We start from the raw sequence: 24,040 nt of genomic DNA, 5'->3' as shown, positions 1-24,040 counted from the left end.
TCAAGCAATTTCATATATAGTTGTACAATATATATGTAAAAAAGTGCGTGTTGTACGCCGATAAATACGGTATATATTTTAGCTTATTTTTGTATCTTAGAAATTCTCATAAAAGAAAATAAATCAAAAGAAAATAAACTTTGTAGACGTTCAAGGACAATGTTTCCAGTATAAACAGAAAGCTGGGTACATAAACCTGTGATTTGGGCTATAGTCACTCAGAAACTAACATATTTATTCATTATATTATGTTTAGCCTTTGAATATATACTGTACATAGTATTTATCTTAAGACTGATATTAGTGCTACTTTGTATTATTACATGCAGTTGAAAAGATCTCAGAAAAATTGTTCTTGTTATTTTAATTAAATACACATATTTGTTATTGACTTAGCAAAGCACCATCTGGATGACTATGGCAGATGTAAAACTATACAGCGGTATAACAACACAAACAAACAAATTAATTGTAATTCTTTCAATGACAAGAGTTCATATACAATTAAATGACACACTTTTTTTTATAAAACATTGACTGATTTTCAGTTATGTTATATAATTCTACACTATTTTCTCTTAAATGTGGATTTATTAATATGATGTCATATTTTAAATAGTAAATATATGAAATCAAGAAGGCTCAATGTTTTATCCCATGGCAACCAATCCTACATGTATTTTCATTACTTGTCTGACTTAAGTTGGCTTGTATGAATTACAAAAAGTAGTATGCATCTTTTAAGTTATACTATCGTTCATTTACTGTCAGATGTATAGTTAATGCCTTAAGGGTATGTGTGCGTAAATTAGACTACAAATAACTCTTGAAGAAATGTGCACAAATAATAATAATAATAATAATAACAATAATAATAATAATATATCAATATAACATTTTTCTCACATTATAATGTGTTATAGAAAACCGACTGGTGTGGGTTGTTCAAGGTGCTTCTCTCAGACTTTGCACACCTACAGCAGAGAGGCTAGTGGTTCCCCAAAACCCAATACAGTAATGACACTTTATATAAAATTATGTATATTTACTAAGGTGTTACTCTTTAATAAACTGGTAACCTCCAATCTACAGTATATAGGGATCAATAGTATATTACATATTATAATACAAAATCATATATTTTAAATAAAATACTATATACATTTATACAACCAGCTTCCTTTTCAATAGCTTACAATGCTAGAGAGTGGGACAGCAGCACAGCTACAATAATGTACCAATATTATAATAATCCTTTCATTCAAAACAGCAAGTTATGTGCTGACTTTATGTGCTGTGCGATGGGATGCCCGTGGGAGCACGCATCGCATCGCACAGCACCCTCGCCAGAGGCAGAACTCTAGGAGGCAATGGAGTAATCTGCTACCGGGCTCCTGCTCTCAAGGGGGCACCTCTCCACCACTGCCAGTTTAAATACATTAATTGAAAGCAATCAAATATGCTTCTGTGGCTGAGTTCTGAAAAATATATATGCTCTCTCTCTCTCTCTCTCTATATATATATATTGAATAACGTTGTGTGAGTGTTGTGGGGGCACCAATATTCATCTTGCCTCCGGGCAACTGGGATGAAGTTACGCCACTGACCCTCGCACCGTGTATGGGCACCTTCAGTCCTCACCAACTGTCACTTATATCTGTCACCATCTGACAATGGTCATGTGACATGCTCCTGGCCTTTTGTGCAGCTGTAGAGGCTGCTAGGAATGACCTGCTATGTGTAATCACACCCACTGTAGTGCACACTGCAGTGTCAGGCATAATACCTTGCATAGCAAAGTACAGTATTACATAATGATTCTGTGAAGCACAGTTACCTTGTACACAGCTCTGCTCCTGGTATCAGTTAGGTCTAGCCGGATACTGATGTAATCAATGTTTGGTGACGGAGGGTCTAGGTGCTGATACTTTATCCCCATTAATAGGAACTCCTCACAGCTGGTTTTCAGGACAGTCCTCAGCTTATTAATGCCTGTAATACAGCCCCCACTCTTGCACAAGGGGCTTGCTTTCTGATCTGAAAGAACATATTTCATTATTTCCATGTCATTCTTTTATAAGAGACAAAAAATATTACTACAAATTAGTTCTATATATTTAAAGAGAAGAATATGTATATAAAAAAGAGGATTTATGTTACCTTCTTTTATAGTTCAGCATAAACCCTACATTGCCTTATCGTATTCATTGTACTGCTGAAGCTAACTTCTACACATGACACACCAAATTATATAGTCACCATACCTTATATCTGATCTACATTGCAGTCAGAATTTCTGGCAAATCACTTTGATATAAAAGCACTTCTTTGCTATTATCCATCTAGTAAGCCCGGTGGAAGCAAATGCTTCGAAAGCTAGTCTGCTACCTTGTGATTGCCTCTGTGTTTGTATATGTGCGAGAGAGAAAGAGATGTAGTTTCACTCACTGCCAACAAATGGCAGTGTTTCGAAAACACACAAACGGACAGTTTGAGAGACATGATATTCAGTTTAGCAAATCAAATTGACCACAGCACATCACTAGTTCTTGATATTTTTTGCCTACTTTTTAATCTTAGAACAGGTTCAAGGGTCCATGATACTGCAATCAGCTGCATTAGTCTGCAGTATCGGCCATGGTGCAGCAGAGAGCGATTCCTCATTAAGATGCCCATACGCTAGTGTGATTTTACACTTATCTGCATGATTTCGATGCTCTGGACAATAAATCACATTAAAAGTATAAAATCGTACGTCATTTACGTAAAATGCACAGCGTCGTACCCACAGATTGTCATGGCTAATGCAAGGTTTTATCATACCCGGGGTAATGAATGGGATCCCTGGCAAAACATTGTATGCAAAATTTTAGCATACTGTACCATGTATCGCTAGCAATGGAGCTGCCGAGTCGGTTGAAGGGGTATCGCATGCAAGGCTAGCATGCAAAATCTCGCACAAGTGTTTGAGCATTTGTTACACTACTTACCATGAATGAAATCATCAAGCCGCACTTTACTTTTTTAATTGATAGGCCGCATTGGTGTAGGCCCATTGTAAACAGGCACTATAGAGACAAGTATTTGTCCCAATCATAACCTCAGCGATGCTTATCAGTATCTAATTTTTACATATACTACTTGACAGCATAAGTGACTGCAGCAAGAAATAACAAAGTTGTTTGTGTTCCCACTTTGCATTATACTTTTCAGAGATTGGCAACTAAAACTGATACAGAGACTGCATTATACACTCATCAGGACCTACTCATTAATATGTGTGGTCAATGCCTGTCAACTTTCACAAAACTCTTGTCAGGACAGTAGTCTTGGAGAGCAGCTCAGCATTGCACTGTCTATTCTGATACTGCACATGTATTACATACAATAAGGTAGCAAATGTGCAGTGTCAAATTGTGATTGCCAGAAGGGGCGGGGCATGTAGGCTACCATGGAGGGATCAGATGATCGTCCCTATGGCGATAATGCCTCCATAAGAACAAAATGGTAAATGCCATGTAAAAACGATAGGTGCTAGCATGACCAAGCTCAGAAAATCTAAGCCTTTGTACCATTGGGAATAATGAGGATTGCAGTCATTTGTTTTAGCTCGCACAATGCAGGACATATAGGTGATATTTCCTGCATTAGGAAATTCTTAAAATTAAAAAGTATGCATTATTTATGGGGGGAAATACCTTTTATTAATAGGCCCCTTTGAGGGATGAATATATGCAGTTTAGATATGGGATTATATCAAAAGAATCAGTAGATCAAGAAGGATGTATGTTTATTCAGCAGCCATACAACTGAATGCACAAAATGTTCATTGCTAATTAAAGAAACTCACTGAATCCACTGACGATGCTGTGTGGGTGATCTCCGCGTGGAGGCTGCTTCACAGGATCTCCAGTCACGAGTTGGCCATGAGCTGGCAAATGAGACTCCAAAGATGCCACTCGCACCGTGCACTCCAGATTTATTCTTTTCTCATAATCGAAGATCAGTACGTTTTTGTCAATAGGATTTGATAAGCCATAGAATTCTGTCACTTCCAGTTTCTTAGGTCCCTGATTTATAATATTACAATCAGGTTCCACTAACTTCACACGTAATATAAAATTTTCGGTGAATGTTTCTGTTTCTGTAAACCTGCGTAAACATTAATGGTAGAATTAGTCATGGACATTACATACGCTTCTGGAGACCTGACATGTCTAAATACTAATAATCTAAAAACAAACAAAAAACAAACAAACCACTGTCTAAAAGCTATATGTAGCCCATCTCAGCGATGGCTCCTACCTTCTCCTTGCAGGAGAACTGCACCGCAGTGTGCACAAATGTAAGGTCATGCGCACCAAACAAGAAGCCGCCATTGAAGAGCGGTATTGGCTGCAGCCCATAGAAACTATGAAGGGCTGCCAAATATGCAGGGGATTTGCTTTGCCTTGTAAGTGCTCTCTGCTAATCCCCCTGGACCTGCCTGTCCGGTATGTCACTTTCATTGGATAGCCACTGCCTGTCCACCCTTTGCAACTTTACTAACTGTGGGGCTAGGGGTCACTGGGATTGCTGAGGGATTTTACTATGTGGCTCCCACTGGATGAATCTACCATGCTGTCTATAATATATTAGTTGAATTGGCTTTTATATGGCTCTTATTGCCACACTTACGTGTACTCTTTAAGCCTATATGAAGGTCAGCATTATTTCATGTGCTTTACTGAAAGTATAAAGTCCCTTGTGTAAAGGTAAAAAAGAGGAAGCATGAAAATATAATAGAACAGTAAGGGGAATTTATTTTGAAAATAAGGCTACCAGCTCACGGGGCACATCTCCTTGTACCCAGCTTCCATCGTCAACAGTGCCAAATGCTGCTCAGATAGTCTCTTCATCATTAGAAGGTCACGTCTGAGGTCACGTCTGCTGGTGTGGCTCTCAGCACCAGAGAAGACAGATGGAGGAAATGCCAGTTGGAGAGGTACCTGTCTGTAAGGTAAGAATAAAGCAGGGAACGGAAGGGGTCCTCTGTTTGGTATAGGACAACATGTGGTATGGAGGTGAGGGTGAGAGGTGGGGGCAGGGCAGGACTGGCCATCTGGCACTTCTGGCAAATGCCAGAGGGGCTGATGGCCAGGTTGGCCGATTTCTTCATGCAAGGTGGAGGCTCTGCCTTCCAATCGGTGCACAAAGAGAGCTGCTGGACTTGTGGTGGGTCCGACATCTCTCTCTGTGTGCTGCTGAGGTCCAGGAGAAAGGGCGGCATCACACGCCGATATTCTGCAAGCCGGGAGAGGCAGTGCGCGCATGCACAAATGCCAGGGCTGATTCAGTGACCCAGTTGGTCGCTGGGTGGGGGTCTATATTACATATAGGAAGATTACTGGGTACTTATGTAGTATCTGGGCTGCCGATTTTGTGATTGTATGCCTTACCTTAAGGCATACAATCAGATGCGATGCGATTCAATGCGATTTTGCATAGGATTCAATGTTAAGAAGGTCCTGTTCATTTCCCCACTATCCAAGTGGGCATAGAGTTGATTTTATATAGCGTGGCGAGCGCAGCGAGCCACCGAGCCCGAAGCGTGGCGAGCGAAGCGAGCCCCGCGAGGGGACGCATATTTCTTAAAAAGTATTCTGTGTCCCCTCGCGGGGCTCGCTACGCTCGCCACGCTTCGGGCTCGGTGGCTCGCTACGCTCGCCACAGGTTTATATCCAACTCCATGCCCACTTGGATAGTGGGGAAAGGAAAAGGACCCCTTTTTCCCATTGAATTGACTCAGACCATTTTAACATTGAATCCTATGGAAAAATCTTGACCATCGCCTCGCATACGATTTGGTCGCATGCGATGCGATCCGATCCGATTTCTAAATCGGACGCCCAGATACTACATAAGTACCGATTACTGCCATGGTGCTTATTATGAACTAGGGTGGATACAATCCTCTGAGGCAAAGTATACACTACTAGGGGCATTATTTGTAGGCATATAAAGAATTGGGGCACACTTATATGGCATAAAAATATCTAAGGCACTACTATGGGATATAAAATGGACTATAGTAGGGCAATACTAAGTTGCATTAAAGAAACTCAGGCACTAGTATGTGTCATAAAATTAACCCGGAAATACTGTAAGTTGTATTATAAATTGTTGTCACTGCTGTGGGCATATAATGGCATTGGATCACTACCGTGTGGAATATTTACTTGATGTAACAATAGTCTACATTTGAATAATACAATATTCTACATATTAATATTGTAGTTTTTTCATTGTTCATTCATTTCAGCTGCTCCCACAGCCCTGCTTCTTCTACCAAGCTTTCTGTATGTGTGGATCTGAGCCCTCAAGCAATGCAATAGACCAGAGAGTGGCTGCCAGGAGGAAGAGACAGGAACCTTAACATAAGGTGGGTGAATGTGAGCTTAGAAAATGCAGTACTGGTTATATTATGTCTGTGTATTCATTTATTATGGCATGTTAAACTTTCCTGACCACTTATCTTATTTAAATGTTTGCAACAGCCTATACTATAGACCAGCGGTGGCCAACCCGCGGCTCGCCGTCTAACTTCCCTACTAATGATGCCCGGCAGCATGCCTTTGATGCGATGCGCGGCTCTGCGGCGCCGGCTCAGACACTACCTTTCATGTGTGAGGAGCTGCGGCCGCCGCAAGCCAGCGCATGTGCAGTCACATTGGAGCTGTGTCCCCGGCGCCATGTTAGTCACACTGACTGCGCAGTCGGCATCACTTTGATCCACCCTTCTCTCAGTGCTCTGACAGTGACTGGCTTCTTCATTCACCGCCCCAGCCGCCTGCCATCCTAGTAAAGTGTATGTTATCATGCACAGAAATATATTTATTGAAGCCTGAAGTGTGTGTATGTGTGTGTGTGTGTGGGGGGGTTTCTTTAGGTCAGGATCTGGGGGCATATGTGTGGCACTGTGGGGGCATATCTGGCACGGGGCATATGTGTTGTACTGTGGGGCATATGATATCTGGCACTGGGGGCATAACTAGCACTGTGGGGGGCATATGTGGCATTGTGGAAGCATATCTTTAGCTAGGCGCATAACTAGCACTGTGGGGGCATATGTGTGGCATTATGGGGCATATCTGGCACTGGGGGCATAACTAGCACTGTGGGGCATATGTGTGGCACTGTGGGGGCATATATGGCACTGTGGGGCATATATGTGTGGCACTGGGGGGCATAAAGTTTTGTCATGTAGCCACTCCCCCTTGTGTCATATGACCACGCCCCTGACCACGCCCATTTTTTAGCTCTTTGGCCTGACTGCCGGTAATTTTCGTCTCTTTACCTCTGACCGGTTGGCCACCCCTGCTATAGACCATTTGTACTGTTAATACTGTATTCCATACTGTATCCATTGTAAAAAAAGACTAATTATCAGGGCTGTTACCACTCCCCCAGACTCCCTTTCTTTATTCCAATGTGCTGTAGAGTGGGAGACTTTGGATTATATTTGGAAACACCCCCTCTAAAAATCCTGCGTTTGCCACTGGACCTGTAGTCTGCGTCTGTTCACAATTATGCGAATGTGCCTTACTGTACATTAGACAGTCCCTTCGTTCTATCAGCTGTTCAATGGACCCCTCCAGTCACACGCAGGATCACATTCATACATGCACAAGCACACAGTATATTCCGGAGTATGCACAGAAACATTTTGCTTATTTTTCAATCTGCAAACTATTTTATGTCCAAATGAGCATCTGCCCCTTTGTGTTTACTTACGTGTGTGAGCTTACTAATATAATCTGCTTCATTCAGGGGGTCGTCCCATATTCACAGAATCTACTGTACATATAGAGCAGGCAGCAATGATATGCACTGGTAATAGATGATTTAGTGCCACATGTATCAAGCTTCAAAAAGTAATAAAACAAGAGTGATAAACAACCAGCCAATCAGCTCCTACCTGTAATTTTTCAAACCCAGCCTGTATCATGACAGGTAGGAGCGGATTGGCTGGCTGTTTATCGCTCTCATTGTATCACTTTCTGAAGCTTATTACATCTGGCCCATAGTCTCCATTAATGTAAGCTCACTTAAAGGCACGTTACTCCTAACTTCTTTTCCCCTTGAACAACCATACAGAACACTTTGGCAACCTATAAATAAAAGAAAGTAACAATATCTGAGTTGTCCCTTGTGCGTATGTAGTAAATCTCTACATATTTGAAGCAGTTTGTAAAAATGTGATGCACAGTGGTTTAAAATATAAAATAACCCCTTAGGTAAAGGTGCATTAACAATATAATAATAATAATAATAATAATAATAATACTAGTAATAATAATAATAATAATAATAATAATAATAATAAAAATAATAATTCTGTGCCTTTATTCCAACTATGTATAGCTATTTTCGGTTGATAGATCTGCAGTGTTTAGATAGACAGTCAATAGGTCTACCCCAGAAGGTCGACATGAAGGAGGACAACAGGGTCAAAATGTTGACAGGGTCAAAATGTCACCATGAAAAAGTTAGACACATTGGGCCAGATGAACTTAGCTTCAAAAGTGATAAAATGGAGAGAGATAAACAACCGGCCAATCAGCTTGTGCCTGACATTTTTCAAACACAGTCTGTGACATGGCAGGTAGGAGCAGATTGGCTGGCTGTTTAACACTCTCCATTTTATCACTTTTGAAGCTTAGTAAATCTGGCCCATGATAAGAATAAAAATAAATATAGATTTTGGCAGCCTGCGCTCTTGAAACTACAGCCAAGGATTCACACAAGGGTACCAATGTCAAATTTTCCAACACTCAACACATGGGCCCTTATTCTAGTTGCTCGGACGGATGTGTATTTTCGGACGGCCACCGAGTATTCTTAGCCCTGCCTACCATATGGATCACTCACACCATCCGAATGCGGTAAAACGCAGAGCGAACGGACCGTGAGCAGATGTTTCATGCGAACACCTCCCCTATCTGTGGAAACCTCTCCCATCCTCCGATAGTCGCCGACCATCGAATGATGGACCGAGTGGTCAGGCAGGACCGAGTGCTCCAGACCACACAGACATTTTTCCGAATGAAAGCAGGGATATGGGCGGGCAGCTGACATCCGGCTATGTCACTTGTGCGCCCCCCAAAAGTGTCTCATTCCACTTACTAGAAGTCCTTCAGAGTTTGTACTGACTTTACTGGTCCTACTTGTGTAAACCGCCCATTCATTTTAAAGTGTTTTTGTGTTTTTTATGGAAATCTGTCAATAAACCCCCCTGTTTTAATGGAGGATTGATGATGTCAGTTACTGCATTGGAATAAGGATCCAAGTTCAAAGATACCCTTATGTGAACATAGGGATTATACTTCAGGTCAGTACTTTGGTCCATATATACTATTTGTGATGTGTGGTAACAGATGAAGTTGAAATATCCTTTACATGAAAATAGGGATTGATCATAAGATCAGTACAAACTTTGAAGGACTTCTGGGAAGTGTAGAGCGACAATTTTGGAGATAAAGATACCTTTATATGAATATAGGGACCAGAATTAAGGTCAGTGTGGTCCCAAAGAGAGGTCCATAAATAACACCTGGCATTGATTATTATCCATTACAAACAGCGCCGGTGGGATCCCACTAATGTGTTGAGTGTTAGACACATGACAAAGTCGAAATGGGCTTTTCATGATTTTAATTCTTTTAACCAGCTTGATTTACTTCACCATGGCCATAGAGTATAGAATATAAGAGTGTGCCGAGCATAGCAAGGCATAGAGCTTGAAGGATGGCAAGCCATACGAGGGTACATATTACACTAATTGGGTGTCCATGTTGACAATTTTTAACACTGACACCAAAAAAAAAGTGAAAAACTCATATCAACCTTTTCATATGTCTCCCTTGTCGATCATGTCAACATTTGACCCTGTCGACCTTTCCCCTGTTGTTTTGACCCTGTTGACTTTTTGCATGTCGACCTTTTGGGGTAGACCTAATGACTATCTAATAATCCACAACAATATTTCTGTCAAAGTTTTTATGGGGCAGATGTATTCAGCCTGGAGAAGAGATAACTGGAGCTAAACTGGAGATAAAGTGAAAGGAGATAAAGCACCAGCCAATGAACTGTGTTTGAAATTGACAGTTTGGAGCTGATTGGCTGGTGCTTTATCTCCTTTTACTTTGTCTCCACTTTATCTCCAGTTTATCTCTTCTCCAGGCTTAATACATCTGCCCCTATGTTTCTGTTCCACAAAACCACCAATATAAACTGACCTGTAAAGCCGGAGCATAACTTCATCCTCATCTAAAATGGGGCAGCCATTATGAATATATTGCACTTCATCAGCCAGAAAATGACAGTCAAATACCTGGGCAAAGTATTACATACTGTGAATACCATCAATCTGACACAGTATTATTTGTCTGATTTTAACTGTAAAGTAACAGGAAGTCCATTGTACTTTCCATCCATCCCCTGAATATCAGGGCTTTAGCAAAAAAAACACGCTGTATAATTAGTATAAGTGTATTGAAACCTTTGAATGGATACTAAATATTGAATGAATATATACATATATATATATATACAAAAAAGATAAGGGTAGTCAGCGCCAGGTACAAGTAAAGGGAAGACGGGTAATACAAAGGGTACTTGACACACTAACTCCCCTAAAGTATATGGGGTGTCAGCACAGGTCTTGGTTGGAAGCGGTGGTGTCCCGCCTTTTAGAGCATAGATATGGGAAAAAAAATTTCAAGAACCCGGCGACTGAGTGGACAAGAATATGCAAGATAGTATAGGTGTGAAAAATTTATTTTCACAAACAGGACATGTAAAACATATATATAAAAAAAAAAAAAAGATATATCTATTAAAAAAGGGGGGGGGGGATGTACCACTATAAATCGGAGGGGAACAACACGTTTAGTAGAAAAATTGAATAAGATGACCAAATAAAAATATTTTTTTGACTATGTAGGTAAAAAACAGTAATGTGTTAAAAACCACCTAAAAAGTCATAAAAAACCAAAATAGATGAAACGAGGAATCATAAAACAAGTATCATGGAAGATGTGATAAAAAGGAGGCTTAACTTAGTGCAGTGAGGTAGGATTTTCAGAAGCTGCCCAACATGTTTCGTCACAAAAGGACTTCCTCAGGGGGTCCTTTTGTGACGAAACATGTTGGGCAGCTTCTGAAAATCCTACCTCACTGCACTAAGTTAAGCCTCCTTTTTATCACATCTTCCATGATACTTGTTTTATGATTCCTCGTTTCATCTATTTTGGTTTTTTATGACTTTTTAGGTGGTTTTTAACACATTACTGTTTTTTACCTACATAGTCAAAAAAATATTTTTATTTGGTCATCTTATTCAATTTTTCTACTAAACGTGTTGTTCCCCTCCGATTTATAGTGGTACACCCCCCCCCCCCCCCCCCTTTTTTAATAGATATATCTTTTTTTTTTATATATATATATATGTTTTATATGTCCTGTTTGTGAAAATAAATTTTTCATACCTATACTATCTTGCATATTCTTGTCCACTCAGTCGCCGGGTTCTTGAAATTTTTTTTCCCATATATATATATATATATATATATATATACACGTGTGTGTGTGTGTGTGTGTGTTTGTATCTGTCGTAGGTAGATTGTGTCACTAACTAACTTGGTGCAAGAGACCACTACCAATATGAAACGATTTTTGGGATACATGGAAGAAGCATGTATTGAATTATATACTCATTTCTGGATTATGCATTTGAACACTTTGAACAATTTTTTTGTACATGATAACTCAGTGTAATCTAAGTAATGCACTGTTCACTTTTCAACATAGTCCTCATCCCAGGCGGAGGAAGAATAAAAAAAAAATCCACGGGCGTCTATTCATTTCTAATTTTTTGCTGCCCGGTTCCCCCAGCCCCGGCTCTCTATGTCCCCCGCCCAGCTCCCAGCATCCCTCCTCGGCTCCCTCCACCCGGCTCCTGGCGTCCCCCTGCAATGGATATGATACATCGTGGGTGCTAAAAAGTACGCACACCTCCTCCATCTGTGGGAACCTCCCCCATCCTCCGATGGTCGGCGACCATGGAATGATGGACCGAGTGGTCAGGCAGCACCGAGTGTTCCAGACCATCGGACATTTTTCCGTATGAAAGCAGGGATATGGGCATATGGTAATGAGCCCAAACAACCCTTCACACCCCTCTCTACCCCCTGCTCGGATGGTTCCGTACGATCATTTTCTGCATGGACCTCACGCCGTGTTCGTACTATGAGGCATTCGCACATGCGGAGATACGCCTCTGCACATGCACAAACACCAACCATCGGCCGTCCGTCCGCACTCGGAGCCATCTAACTCAATCAGAATAAGGGCCAATATGCTGCTGCCAGCTGCACATAAGATTTATTTTATGTGCTGCCTGTATGATCTCTGGCTCCGATACAATGCGCGCGGGACCACACATTAGATCGGATCGGATCGGATGTCATACATGTGATTTTTCTACAGTATTGGCTGAAATTGACGGGTTTGCCCAACTCCTCCCACATGCATGTTAAGGAATGGGGACTATGTTGAAAAGTGAATAGTGCATTACATAGAGGATAAACTGAGTTATAATGTACAAAGTGTTTAAATGTGTTCAAAAATAAAAAAAAAACGTATAGCCATGGAGGCATTACTTTTCAATCCAGCTTCGTATATACATGTGGATTACTATATATTGCAAAAATCTTAATATATTATATACCCTTATGGGATGGTTTATGACTGGAAAAAACGTCACCTTATGAAGACAGACTAAAGCCCCCCATACACTATGCGATTTGGGCACAATTTCCCCCGATTATTGTGAAATTGGCCCATATTGCATGTGTATGATCTCAGTGGCACAATGTGGGTGCTTTTTAACAACTGCGATGTATCGCATCCAATGCAGGGGGACCCTGAGAGCCATACAGAGAGAGCTGAGGAGGGGTGCCGGGAGCTGGGCAGGGGAATGCCGAGAGCCATGCGGAGAGAGCTGAGGAGGGGTGCTGGGAGCTGGGCAGGGGACGCAGAGAGCCAGGCAAAAAAACATAGAAAAGAATAGACGGCTCTCTCATCCAATCATTGGCCACCCATTAATTTGTTTGGATATTTTTGTATTCTCCTCGCAATCTGATTTATCACATGTAAAAAATGGCACATCAAGTGCCAAATCGCATGTAAGGCCACCCAGGTCCGATTTAGCCTTACAACAAGTTGGCCTAGTGTGTGTGGGGGCTTAAAAAAGTGTGTGTACAAAAACAACAACTGTGAGTGTATAAAAAAAAAAAAAAGAAAATCCGTTTTCTGCCAGCAGGGGTCAGCAATGTATTCGGTTGGCCAGTGCTGCTGTATACATTTCTGAAAGATTGTAAAAGCTGATCCAGCACATTTTTTTCATTTCATTTGATGTTATATAACTAGCAAATGGAAATTGCACTAATAATATAACATGCATTATAGTGTGGGACAATCTCAGAAATGCTTCAATTCTAAAAATTAGTAAATCTCATAGCATCACATATGCCATAGAAACCTATGGGGGATGCGCCTGCATGCGAGAATGGAGGGATCCTTAGTAATAGTGTAGTATGAATATAAACTAGCCCATTTTCTGAAAATGTGTTACGTGGAAAGAGCATTACATGTATTTTAGTTTTATTATTACACATTTTCTTAGCACTACTACTCTCACCAGGTTAATAATGACAATATAATATTGAAAATACACAGTCCACTCACAGAATATGGCAGATTACTAGGAAATATGTGATATTTGGAAATAAAAAGGTGCAAGACCTGACTACTCTTTCTTAAATATGTCAACACCGCATAGAAGGCCTAGCTCAGAGCATAATCTACATATACTGAATTGTGTTACATGTGATCATCCTTGTGTACGGGTATGGAAGATAGGGTCGACAGCACTAAGGTTAACATGAATTGGGTTGACCACTGAAGGTCGACATGAGCCAAGGTTGACACATGGGAAGGACGACATGGGCTTAGGTCAACACAAGCTCCACATGTGCTCGCTGTGCTCACTATTTTATTCTCCCACCACGCCCTAGTGGATGGTAGGGCATGAAATATGACCTGTCGGCACATTTCGGCTCAATTTTTTTTTTATTAAAACCCCATGTCAACCTAGCCCATGTCAACCTAATGATTGTGTCAACCTAATGACGTTGACCTAAGCCCATGTCGACCTTCCCATGTATCGACCTGCAGTGGTCAACTCAATGCATGACCTTAGTGCTGTCAACATAAGGACCATATACCCTTGTGTACAACAGGAATAGAGAGTGTGTAAATGTACATGTGGTACCCCTGGTCATCAGTTCCTGTGATATTCATGTTCAGCATTGTTTCAGTTTCTTTCATGTTGTATATGGTACAACTAACATACTGTATGTTATTTTTGTAACACATTAGTTATATTTTACTCAATCCAACTTCTATCACATTATTTAACAAAATATAGATGTCAACATTTACTTTTTGTTTTAATATGTCTAAATGTTTGTCACATTAAATGTAATTACAACAAAAACCTCAGCAAGCCCTACCTGTGGGGACAGCTTCCCAACTCTTTGTGTTATCGGTTCATTAACGATGACTTCCACTTTGCAAGCATCTTTCTCTTTGGGGATGGAGAAACGCAGGTCATTTTCTGATAGGTAACTGCTCTGTCCTTTCATCACTGTGATGCCATTATTAACTTTGATAAAGGAAGAGTTCAGATACCTCAAAGTCAGCAGTAACAGACAAACTGATTGATTCAAGCGACATCTCCAAAAAGGATTCATTTTTACTTGTGCTAATATATATATATCCTTAAATGTTCAGCCTTTTCCCCTACTCGGGATTATTTTCCACACCATCCAGCAGTAGTGAATCTTCAGTCATCTGTTGAACGAGCAGAGCATCAACACCACCCTCAGCCAAAATCTTCACAACAACAAGCTCTTTCAGGAAGTCATGGTGGTTTAATAAAACTCGATGAAGAATCCTGACAACGCCAAATATTAATGTGCTCCTTTGGATCTCTAATCCTGTATAAAGAGGAAAGGCAGACATGACCACAAGATCACTAAAAAAGACCAGCTTTAAAGAAAAAAAATCATATTTTATCTTACACACAACTGGGATGGAAAGTGAATCAGCTATGTGTAACTTGATTGTTATACAACGGCTGTGACACAGATAATGATTTGCACCTGCACACAGATGGCAGATTGCAGTACCATTATACGCTAGTTAGCATTTCTACAACGATTAGCTACTGGACTTAAAACAACAAATTAAGTTACCTTTAACAATATTAACTTTTTTCAGATATTAAACTAATCTGTGAAAAAAATAAAATAAATACGGTATGCAGTAAATGTCAATAAATATGGAACACAATAAATGTCTAGAGTAATTATGTACTTGCCTGTATATGTCATATAATAGTTCTAAGTTTTGCTGGTCTATATTTCTGTATGGTGATTGCAATCCCCCTGCAGATAATCTTCTACTGTCTGCTGCAATATAAGGTAAATGCAAACAGATTGAGCAATGACATATCTGGAATAAACAGTACCAATGACATCATTAACAGTAGTATAACATTTTTTAATAATTACAATTATTCTCAACAAGCATTCCATGCTATTTGATAAAAACTGTATATAAGAACATTGGACATTATTTTTATTAAAGAGATTTTGTACAACGGACACCAATTCACATGCTTGTCAGGTCATAAACTATCTCACTGGTCAACTTACACTTGGCAAAAATCAAAATCTGGTGATCTTCCACAGGCCAATACGATGTAACAATATATATAGTGCCCACGTACACACTGCTTCACAGAACAGCACCATACAATGGGGCAGATGTATTAAGCCTTAACAAGAGATAAATTCAAGTGTGATAAGAAGAGATAAACGTCCAGCCAATCAGCTCCTTACTGACTTTTTTTCATACACAGCCTGTAACATGACGGTTAGCAGGTGATTGGCTGGACGTTTAGCTCTCCTTATCACCCTTGGATTTATATCTTGTTAAGGCTTAATACACCTGCCCCATTCTTTTGGGTGATCAAATGCAATTATTTGTTTCTCCTGTACATTAACCCCTTCCCGACATTTGACGTACATTTACGTCATGGTCGGGATGTACTTCCCGACACATGGCATAAATGTACGTCATGACTTTAAAGTGTCACTGCGTCTAGAGACGCAGTGACAGAGGGACGATGTCTGCTGTCCCTGACAGCAGACATGTCCCTGCATGCCCAGGGGGGGCTGCGATGCCGCCCCCCCGTCGGCGATCGCTGTGATTGGCTGTTCAGTGTGAACAGCCATTCACAGCGTTTTCCTGTGTTACCAGCGAATCAGACGCTCGGTAACACAGGTGTCAATCACCGCTGGGCATCAGGGGGCATGAGGGGGTCATCGGTGACGACGACACCTCACCCCACCTGCCCCCAAGGCTGTGATTGGTCCGTCGGACCGACAGCCAATCACAGCCAAGGTGCGACATTTAAACTAACGGTGACTGCGCTGCAGACGCCATTCCGGTCTGGAATTGCGTGCAGAGCGGTCACCGTGCCTATCTGCCGTGATACTGACCTGATCCTTGCAAATACTTACCTGATCCTTGCAAATACCTTACCTGATCACCTGATCACTGCTTGTAGCGTGCTGGATGCTTCCTGGATCTGACTTCTTGTGACTTCCTGCTGCTGCTGCAGTGTGATAGAGAGATAGAGAGAGAGATAGAGAGAGATAGAGAGATAGTGACAGAGAGTGCTATATTTTGTGTCTGCTACCCCCCCCTTTTTGGGGGTGCAGGTTTTTTTTTATATATATAACTGTCAGTGCTGCTGCTGCAGTGTCATAGAGTGATAGATAGTGATAGATAGTGAGAGATAGAGAGATAGAGAGATAGTGATAGAGAGTGCTATATTTTGTGTCTGCTACCCCCCCTTTTTGGGGGTGCAGGTTTTTTTTTTATATATATATAACTGTCAGTGCTGCTGCTGCAGTGTCATAGAGTGATAGATAGTGAGAGAAAGAGAGATAGAGAGAGATAGTGACAGAGAGTGATAGAGAGTGCTATATTTTGTGTCTGCTACCCCCCCTTTTGTGCTGATCAGTATATCTGTGCTGATCAGCAACTTTTTGGGGGTGCAGGGTTTTTTTTTTTAAATATATACCTGTCAGTTGCTGCCAGTTGCACTGTCAGTTGCACCAAAGGTTGTGCACCTGCTGTCCCTCACTGGTAATCAGTGTCGCATCAGTGATCACCTTTTTTTTTTTTTTTGAGGGTGCTGTGGGGTCTTTTTTTAATTTTTTTTTTACACACACTGTGATTTTGTGGGTGTCCTGTGGCCACTGTGCGCTGATCAGTGACGTACATCACTGATCAGCTTTTTCGGCACAGGGTTGATCTTTTTTTTTTTTTTTTTGATCAAATTCCTGTTGCCTTTGAGCGCTGTTCAGTGACGGACGTTACTGACCAACATCTGTGCTCAATTTTTGGCGCGGGACCTTTTTTTTTTTTTTTTTCTGCACTACATACACACTACACACTACACACTACATACACCCCCGGGTTGAAATAAAGTTTGTACCCCCCCTACACTATACACGTGTTGAAACATTTCACTACCAGAAACACAAAAATAAAAATGGCATCCCAAATGTCATCCCAAATGTCATCCCAGTCATCCAGAAGAATGTATTCAGCGGAGGAGGCATATGCCATGCTTGCCTCTGACTCTGACACAGCCAGTGAGGCAAGCGGGGAATTTGAAGGATTCATCTTAAGCTCCTCTTCCTCCTCTAGTGATGAGGGACCCCCTCAAAGACGCCCCCGTAGAGCAGCTGAGACCCCCCCCAATAATTGATCTCGTATGGACCCCACCACCAGAAAATTTTGAGCCCCAGGTTCCTGAGTTTTTGGCCATGCCAGGAATCCAATTTGATTCCACAGGTCTCAGAGAAATTGACTTTTTCAAATTATTTTTCTCTGATGATTTTATAAATTTAATGGTGGACCAAACTAATTTATATGCCCAGCAGTTTATTGCTCAAAACCCCACGTCATCATTTGCTAGGTGGACCCCTGTAGATGCAGTAGAGATGATGACGTTTTGGGGTCTGGTGTTTCATATGGGCATAGTAAAAAAGCCAGAAATTAGGCAATATTGGAGTACAGATGTTCTGTACAGCACCCCATTTTACCGTATGGCCATGACTCGGGCTCGTTTTGAGATGATCCTTAAATTTTTGCATTACAACGATAATGCACAGTGCCCACCCAGAGATGATCCCACCTTTGACCGGCTATTCAAAGTCAGGCCGGTCATTGATCATTTCAGTGCCAAATTTGCAGAGATGTACATCCCTGAAAAATTTATTTGTATTGACGAGTCCCTTATACATTTTAAAGGAAGGGTTAAATTCCGCCAGTACCTTCCCAGTAAGAGGGCAAGGTATGGCATAAAAATGTATAAGCTGTGTGAAAGCACCTCAGGGTACACCCACATGTTTAGGGTATATGAAGGGAAGGATTCAAGAATTGAACCGCCAGAATGCCCCCCCTCCCTCGTAGGTGTTAGTGGAAAAATTGTCTGGGATTTAGTGCACCCCTTCCTGGATAAAGGTTATCATCTCTATGTGGATAACTTTTACACTAGCATCCCCCTGTTTAAGGCCCTTGGTTCAAGAGGTACAGCAGCTTGCGGTACTGTGCGCAAGAACCAAAGAGGCCTCCCAAAAACGCACATTGCCCAAGTAGTGAGAAGGGGTGAAAGCAGGGGAATATGCACCAAACATATGTTGTTGGTCAAATATAAGGACAAGAGGGATGTCCTTATACTGACAACAATTCACGGAGACAGTACCACCTCCGTCCCTGTACGAGGTACCAGTACCCACACCTCAAAACCTAATTGTATCCTGGATTACAATAGGTACATGGGCGGAGTGGATCTTTCAGATCAGGTACTGAAGCCGTACAGTGCCCTGCGGAAAACAAAAATCTGGTACAAGAAGCTGGCCGTGTATATCATCCAGATGGCACTGTATAACGCTTACGTGCTATTCCGTTCTACCGGCCAGAGGGGGACATTTATGCACTTTCAAGAGGAAGTCATAAAGGGCCTAATATTTGGGAACCAGCAGGCAGAGGGCCCCAGTACTTCTAGTACTGGCCCCCGTATTGTACCAGGGCAGCATTTTCCTGATGAAATCCCCTCCACTGGAAAAAAGGGCAGGACACAAAAAAGGTGCAAAGTTTGCTATAAAAAGGGAATAAGAAAGCAAACTATTTTCCAGTGTGACACTTGCCCCGACAAACCCGGCCTATGTATAAAGGAGTGTTTTAAAATATACCACACATCTATGGATTATTAGGTTCATAATTTCACCGTGCTTCGGGGGTCTTGCTAATGCCACATAGCACCCACCATTCATTCCACCAGAATCTGAGCCGCAAAATCCAAAAATCACTCCTTCCCTTCATGAGTCCTGCCATGCACCCAACTGGTATTTTTTGGTCACATGTGAGGCATTGCCGTACTCGGGAGAAATTGGGGCACAGATTTTGGGGTGCTTTTTCTCCTTCATACCATCTGAAAATGAAAAATTTTGAGCCAGAACTGCATTTTTGTGTAAAAAAATGTAATTTTTCATTTTCACTGCCCAGTTGTATCAAAATTGGTGAAACCCCTGGGGGTTTTAAATGTACACTATACCCCTAGATGAATTCCCTGAGGGGTGTAGTTTGCAAAATGGGGTCACTTGTGGGGGGGTTCCACTGTATTGGTGCTTTGGGGGTCTTGCTAATGCGACATAGCACCCACCAACATTCCACCAGAATTTGTGCTGCAAAATCCAAATATCACTCCTTCCCTTCTGAGTCCTGCCACTTTTTGGTCACACATGAGGCATTGCCGTACTCGGGAGAAATTGGGGCACAGATTTTGGGGTGCTTTTTCTCCTTCATACCTTCTGAAAATGAAAAATTTTGAACCAGAACTGCATTTTTGTGTAAAAAAATGTAATTTTTCATTTTCACTGCCCAGTTGTATCAAAATTGGTGAAACCCCTTGGGGTTTGAAATGTACACTATACCCCTAGATGAATTCCCTGCGGGTGTAGTTTGCAAAATGGGGTCACTTGTGGGGGGGTTCCACTGTATTGGTGCTTTGGGGGTCTTGCTAATGCGACATAGCACCCACCAACATTCCACCAGAATCTGAGCTGCAAAATCCAAAAATCACTCCTTCCCTTCTGAGTCCTGCCATGCACCCAAATGGTATTTTTTGGTCACATGTGAGGCATTGCCGTACTGGGGAGAAATTGGGGCACAGATTTTGGGGTGCTTTGTCTCCTTCATTCCTTGTGAAAATGAAAAATTTTGAGCCAGAACTGCATTTTTGTGTAAAAAATGTAATCTTTCATTTGCACAGCCCAGTTGTATCAAAATTGGTGAAACCCCTGGGGGTTTGAAATGTACACTATACCCCTAGATGAATTCCCTGAGGGGTGTAGTTTGCAAAATGGGGTCACTTGTGGGGGGGTTCCACTGTATTGGTGCTTGGGGGGTCTTGCTAATGCGACATAGCACCCACCAACATTCCACCAGAATCTGAGCTGCAAAATCCAAAAATCACTCCTTCCCTTCTGAGTCCTGCCATGCACCCAAATGGTATTTTTTGGTCACATGTGAGGCATTGCCGTACTCGGGAGAAATTGGGGCACAGATTTTGGGTGCTTTTTCTACTTCATACCTTCTGAAAATGAAAAATTTTGAGCCAGAACTGCATTTTTGTGTAAAAAAATGTAATTTTTCATTTTCACTGCCCAGTTGTATCAAAATTGGTGAAACCCCTGGGGGTTTGAAATGTACACTATACCCCTAGATGAATTCCCTGAGGGGTGTAGTTTGCAAAATGGGGTCACTTGTGGGGGGGTTCCACTGTATTGGTGCTTGGGGGGTCTTGCTAATGCGACATAGCACCCACCAACATTCCACCAGAATCTGAGCTGCAAAATCCAAAAATCACTCCTTCCTTTCTGAGTCCTGCCATGCACCCAAATGGTATTTTTTGGTCACATGTGAGGCATTGCCGTACTCGGGAGAAATTGGGGCACAGATTTTGGGGTGCTTTGTCTCCTTCATTCCTTGTGAAAATGAAAAATTTTGAGCCAGAACTGCATTTTTGTGTAAAAAATGTAATTTTTCATTTTCACTGCCCAGTTGTACCACAATTGGTGAAACCCCTGGGGGTTTGAAATGTACACTATACCCCTAGATGAATTCCCTGAGGGGTGTAGTTTGCAAAATGGGGTCACTTGTGGGGGGGTTCCTAAATTTTAGCATCTTATGGTGCCTAGAAACCTACATGGTGCCTAAAAAATAATCTCATAAAAAGGAGGCTCAAAAATCAAGTAGGTGCTCCTTCTATTATGAAGCCTGTGGTTTGGTCAACATGCACACTAGGGCCACATATAGGATATTTATGAAAACAAAAGAATTGGGGGAATCAATTTTTAGTCACATTTCTCTAGTAAAATCTATTGTGTTCCTTAGAAAAATGTATTAAAATTGCAAATCTGCAAAAAAAATGAAATTTTGAAATTTCACCTACACTTTGTTTTAATTCCTGTGAAACACCTAAAGGGTTAACAAACTTCCAAAATGCTGTTTTGAATACTGTGAGGGGTGCAGTTTTTGAAATGGCATCATTTATGGGGGTGTCTCACATACAAGTCCCTCAAAGTCACATCAGAACTGAACTGGTCCCTAAATAAATCAGTGTTTGAAATTTTCTTGAAAATTTGAGAATTTGCTATTCATATTGTAAGCCTCCTAGTGTCCAAAAAAATTAAAAGGAAGTTGAAATAATGATGGAAACATAAATTAGACATATGGTCTATGTTAGTTATTAACTATTTTGAGTGGTATGATTATTTGTCTCACAAGCAGAAAATTTAACATTTTGCAAATTGCTAAATTTTCCATTTTTTTACGACATTTTGATATTTTTCACAAAAAAACACAGACTGTATCGACCCAAATTTACCACTAATTTGAAGTACAATGTGTCACGAGAAAACAATCTCAAAATCACTGGGATAAGTAAAAGCAAAAAAAAGTTATCCCCACTTAAGTGATACATGTCAGATTTGAAAAAAAGGGCTCTGTCAGGAAGGCAAAAACATGCTGTGTCAGGAAGGGGTTAAAGGCCTTATTCAGGTAAGTACACTAATGTACAGTATATATGCAGCTACAGTCCTGCATGTGGTGGATGTGCAGAAATATGCAAATGCTGGAGCCATCTGGAAGTGCCCACCAATGCAGATCCAAACAACTGCAAATAAACACAAAGAGTTAGTAGCAGGTCCTTAGGCAGGCAACTATATTCCTTCACATCTGTCTTCTTTTTCTGTTTATCTCATTCTCAACCACCTCTATCTCGTTGGGCAGTATTCAATGAGGATAATTCGCCCTGTTTCACGGCGGATTTGTGCAATTTTTTTGGTCAGAAAGCAAATCACCCTATTCAACGTGCAGTTCTCGCCATCTTTCTAAGTGATTTTCGCCGTGTGTCGCCGTGTAGCAAATCGCCATCTTTTCATGGTGAAGTGGAAAGTGAACTTTTAAAATAAAGTTGTTGTTGTTTTACATTTGGTGTAAAAAAAAATCAGGAATTTTATTCTGAGAAGGGCCATGCTATTTTTATTCATGTGCTTATAGCACATGAATATATATTTAATAATAAAAAAAAAGCAGGGGGCTGGGAGCCGAGAGCCGCTCATTAGATATTCATATATTCACTGCTCCCGATCATTACATATGCACGATCGGGTGCAGTGAATACCCGGTCCCCTGCGGGCTCTCCCGGGGGGGCAGCCTGTGCTGCCTGGCTCCCGGGGAGCCCACCCCCCCCCCCCCCACATAGGTTCTGGGGCAGGCAGGGAGACTTCCATCTCCCTGCCTGCCGCCGTCCTCAGGCTCCCTGCGGCATCCACCTCAGGGGTTCACATTCGCGGTTAGGGGCAGCAAGCCCCTACATCATTGAATACTGTGTCAGCGAGAGCTGGCAGCGAGGGCTCCAGCTCTCCGGAACATGGCGAATGTGCAGCAAATCCTAAACAGGATTCGCTGCACATCGCGACTAGGGACATTGAATACTGCCCTTTGTATTTTATTCTGTCTTTTATACATATATACATCCATATACTGCCTCTTTCATATATACAGATACAGTACATACATACATACATACACTTTATGGACAAAAGTATTTGGATGCCTGACCATTACACCCAGTGCCATCAACAGAAATCTTGGGGCCTTGTAGGCTGATATTTCTTGGGCCCCCCATCCAAAACCTTAATTTCTTTATTACTCTTGGTCACTAAACAAGACATCCTTAAAATAATAGTTTATGCAAATTATCCTTTCTCTATTTTTCTCCTTACCTATAATCTGCCACCAGTCTTTTTTGCCAGTAGCCTCCTCACAGCCAGCACGCCACCTCACTACCCGTCCCAGGGGGCTGGCTGGCAACTTTCAGCCTGGGGGGGGGCAGACTCAAGCAAGTGGCCCAACTTTCCTACCAGTACAGGCAACGCAAAAATGATTATGGCAAAAAGTGTTGTGGGTGAAGTTTGCGAGGATTAAATAGATGTTGCCTCTCTGGGCTTCTCCAGTGTGTGGGGTAAATTCAGAGTTGGGGACAGGCATAGGCAAACCAGATAATTGCCTAGGGCATTTGCAATACCTAGGGGCTGGCTCATCTTTACATTGGTGGTTTACGGGGCACCCGCTGGCACTGCCTACCTGAGATGAGATCATGGGGCCCCTCAGATCGTCGAGGCCTGTCACAGTTGTCCCCCTTGACCCCCCTGTCGCTGGGCCTGATTACACCAACAGGGACTGTAGTGACTTCATATTCAGATACATGGGGGGAAATGTAATAGGG

At 41.6% G+C, this 24,040-nt stretch overlaps 1 protein-coding gene across 6 annotated transcripts in view; it reads right to left on the bottom strand.

Moving 5' to 3' along the window:
- FREM1 (FRAS1 related extracellular matrix 1) overlaps nt 1–24,040 on the bottom strand; it is a 232,723-nt gene that overhangs the window by 163,882 nt on the left and 44,801 nt on the right. For 3 of the 6 annotated variants that reach the window (XR_014473687.1, XM_083185893.1, XM_083185856.1), the window contains exons 2-6: nt 15,485–15,575; nt 14,616–15,101; nt 10,278–10,372; nt 3,851–4,152; nt 1,838–2,037 (exon numbers count right to left, since the gene is read on the bottom strand). Coding sequence is in view for 5 of the 6 variants with exons in the window: in XM_083185893.1 (XP_083042019.1) it covers nt 1,838–2,037; nt 3,851–4,152; nt 10,278–10,372; nt 14,616–14,855 (837 nt within the window). In the remaining variant the exon portion in view is untranslated. Of the gene's footprint in view, nt 1–1,837; nt 2,038–3,850; nt 4,153–4,821; nt 5,177–10,277; nt 10,373–14,615; nt 15,102–15,484; nt 15,576–24,040 lie in introns of those variants that run through there. The other 3 variants (XM_083185865.1, XM_083185875.1, XM_083185883.1) reach the window with 3 other exon arrangements.

The sequence above is a fragment of the Crinia signifera genome, chromosome 1, assembly GCF_055691185.1.
Source record: "Crinia signifera chromosome 1, ASM5569118v1, whole genome shotgun sequence".
Lineage (NCBI taxonomy): Eukaryota > Metazoa > Chordata > Amphibia > Anura > Myobatrachidae > Crinia > Crinia signifera.
This window is presented reverse-complemented; position numbering and strand designations above follow the sequence as displayed.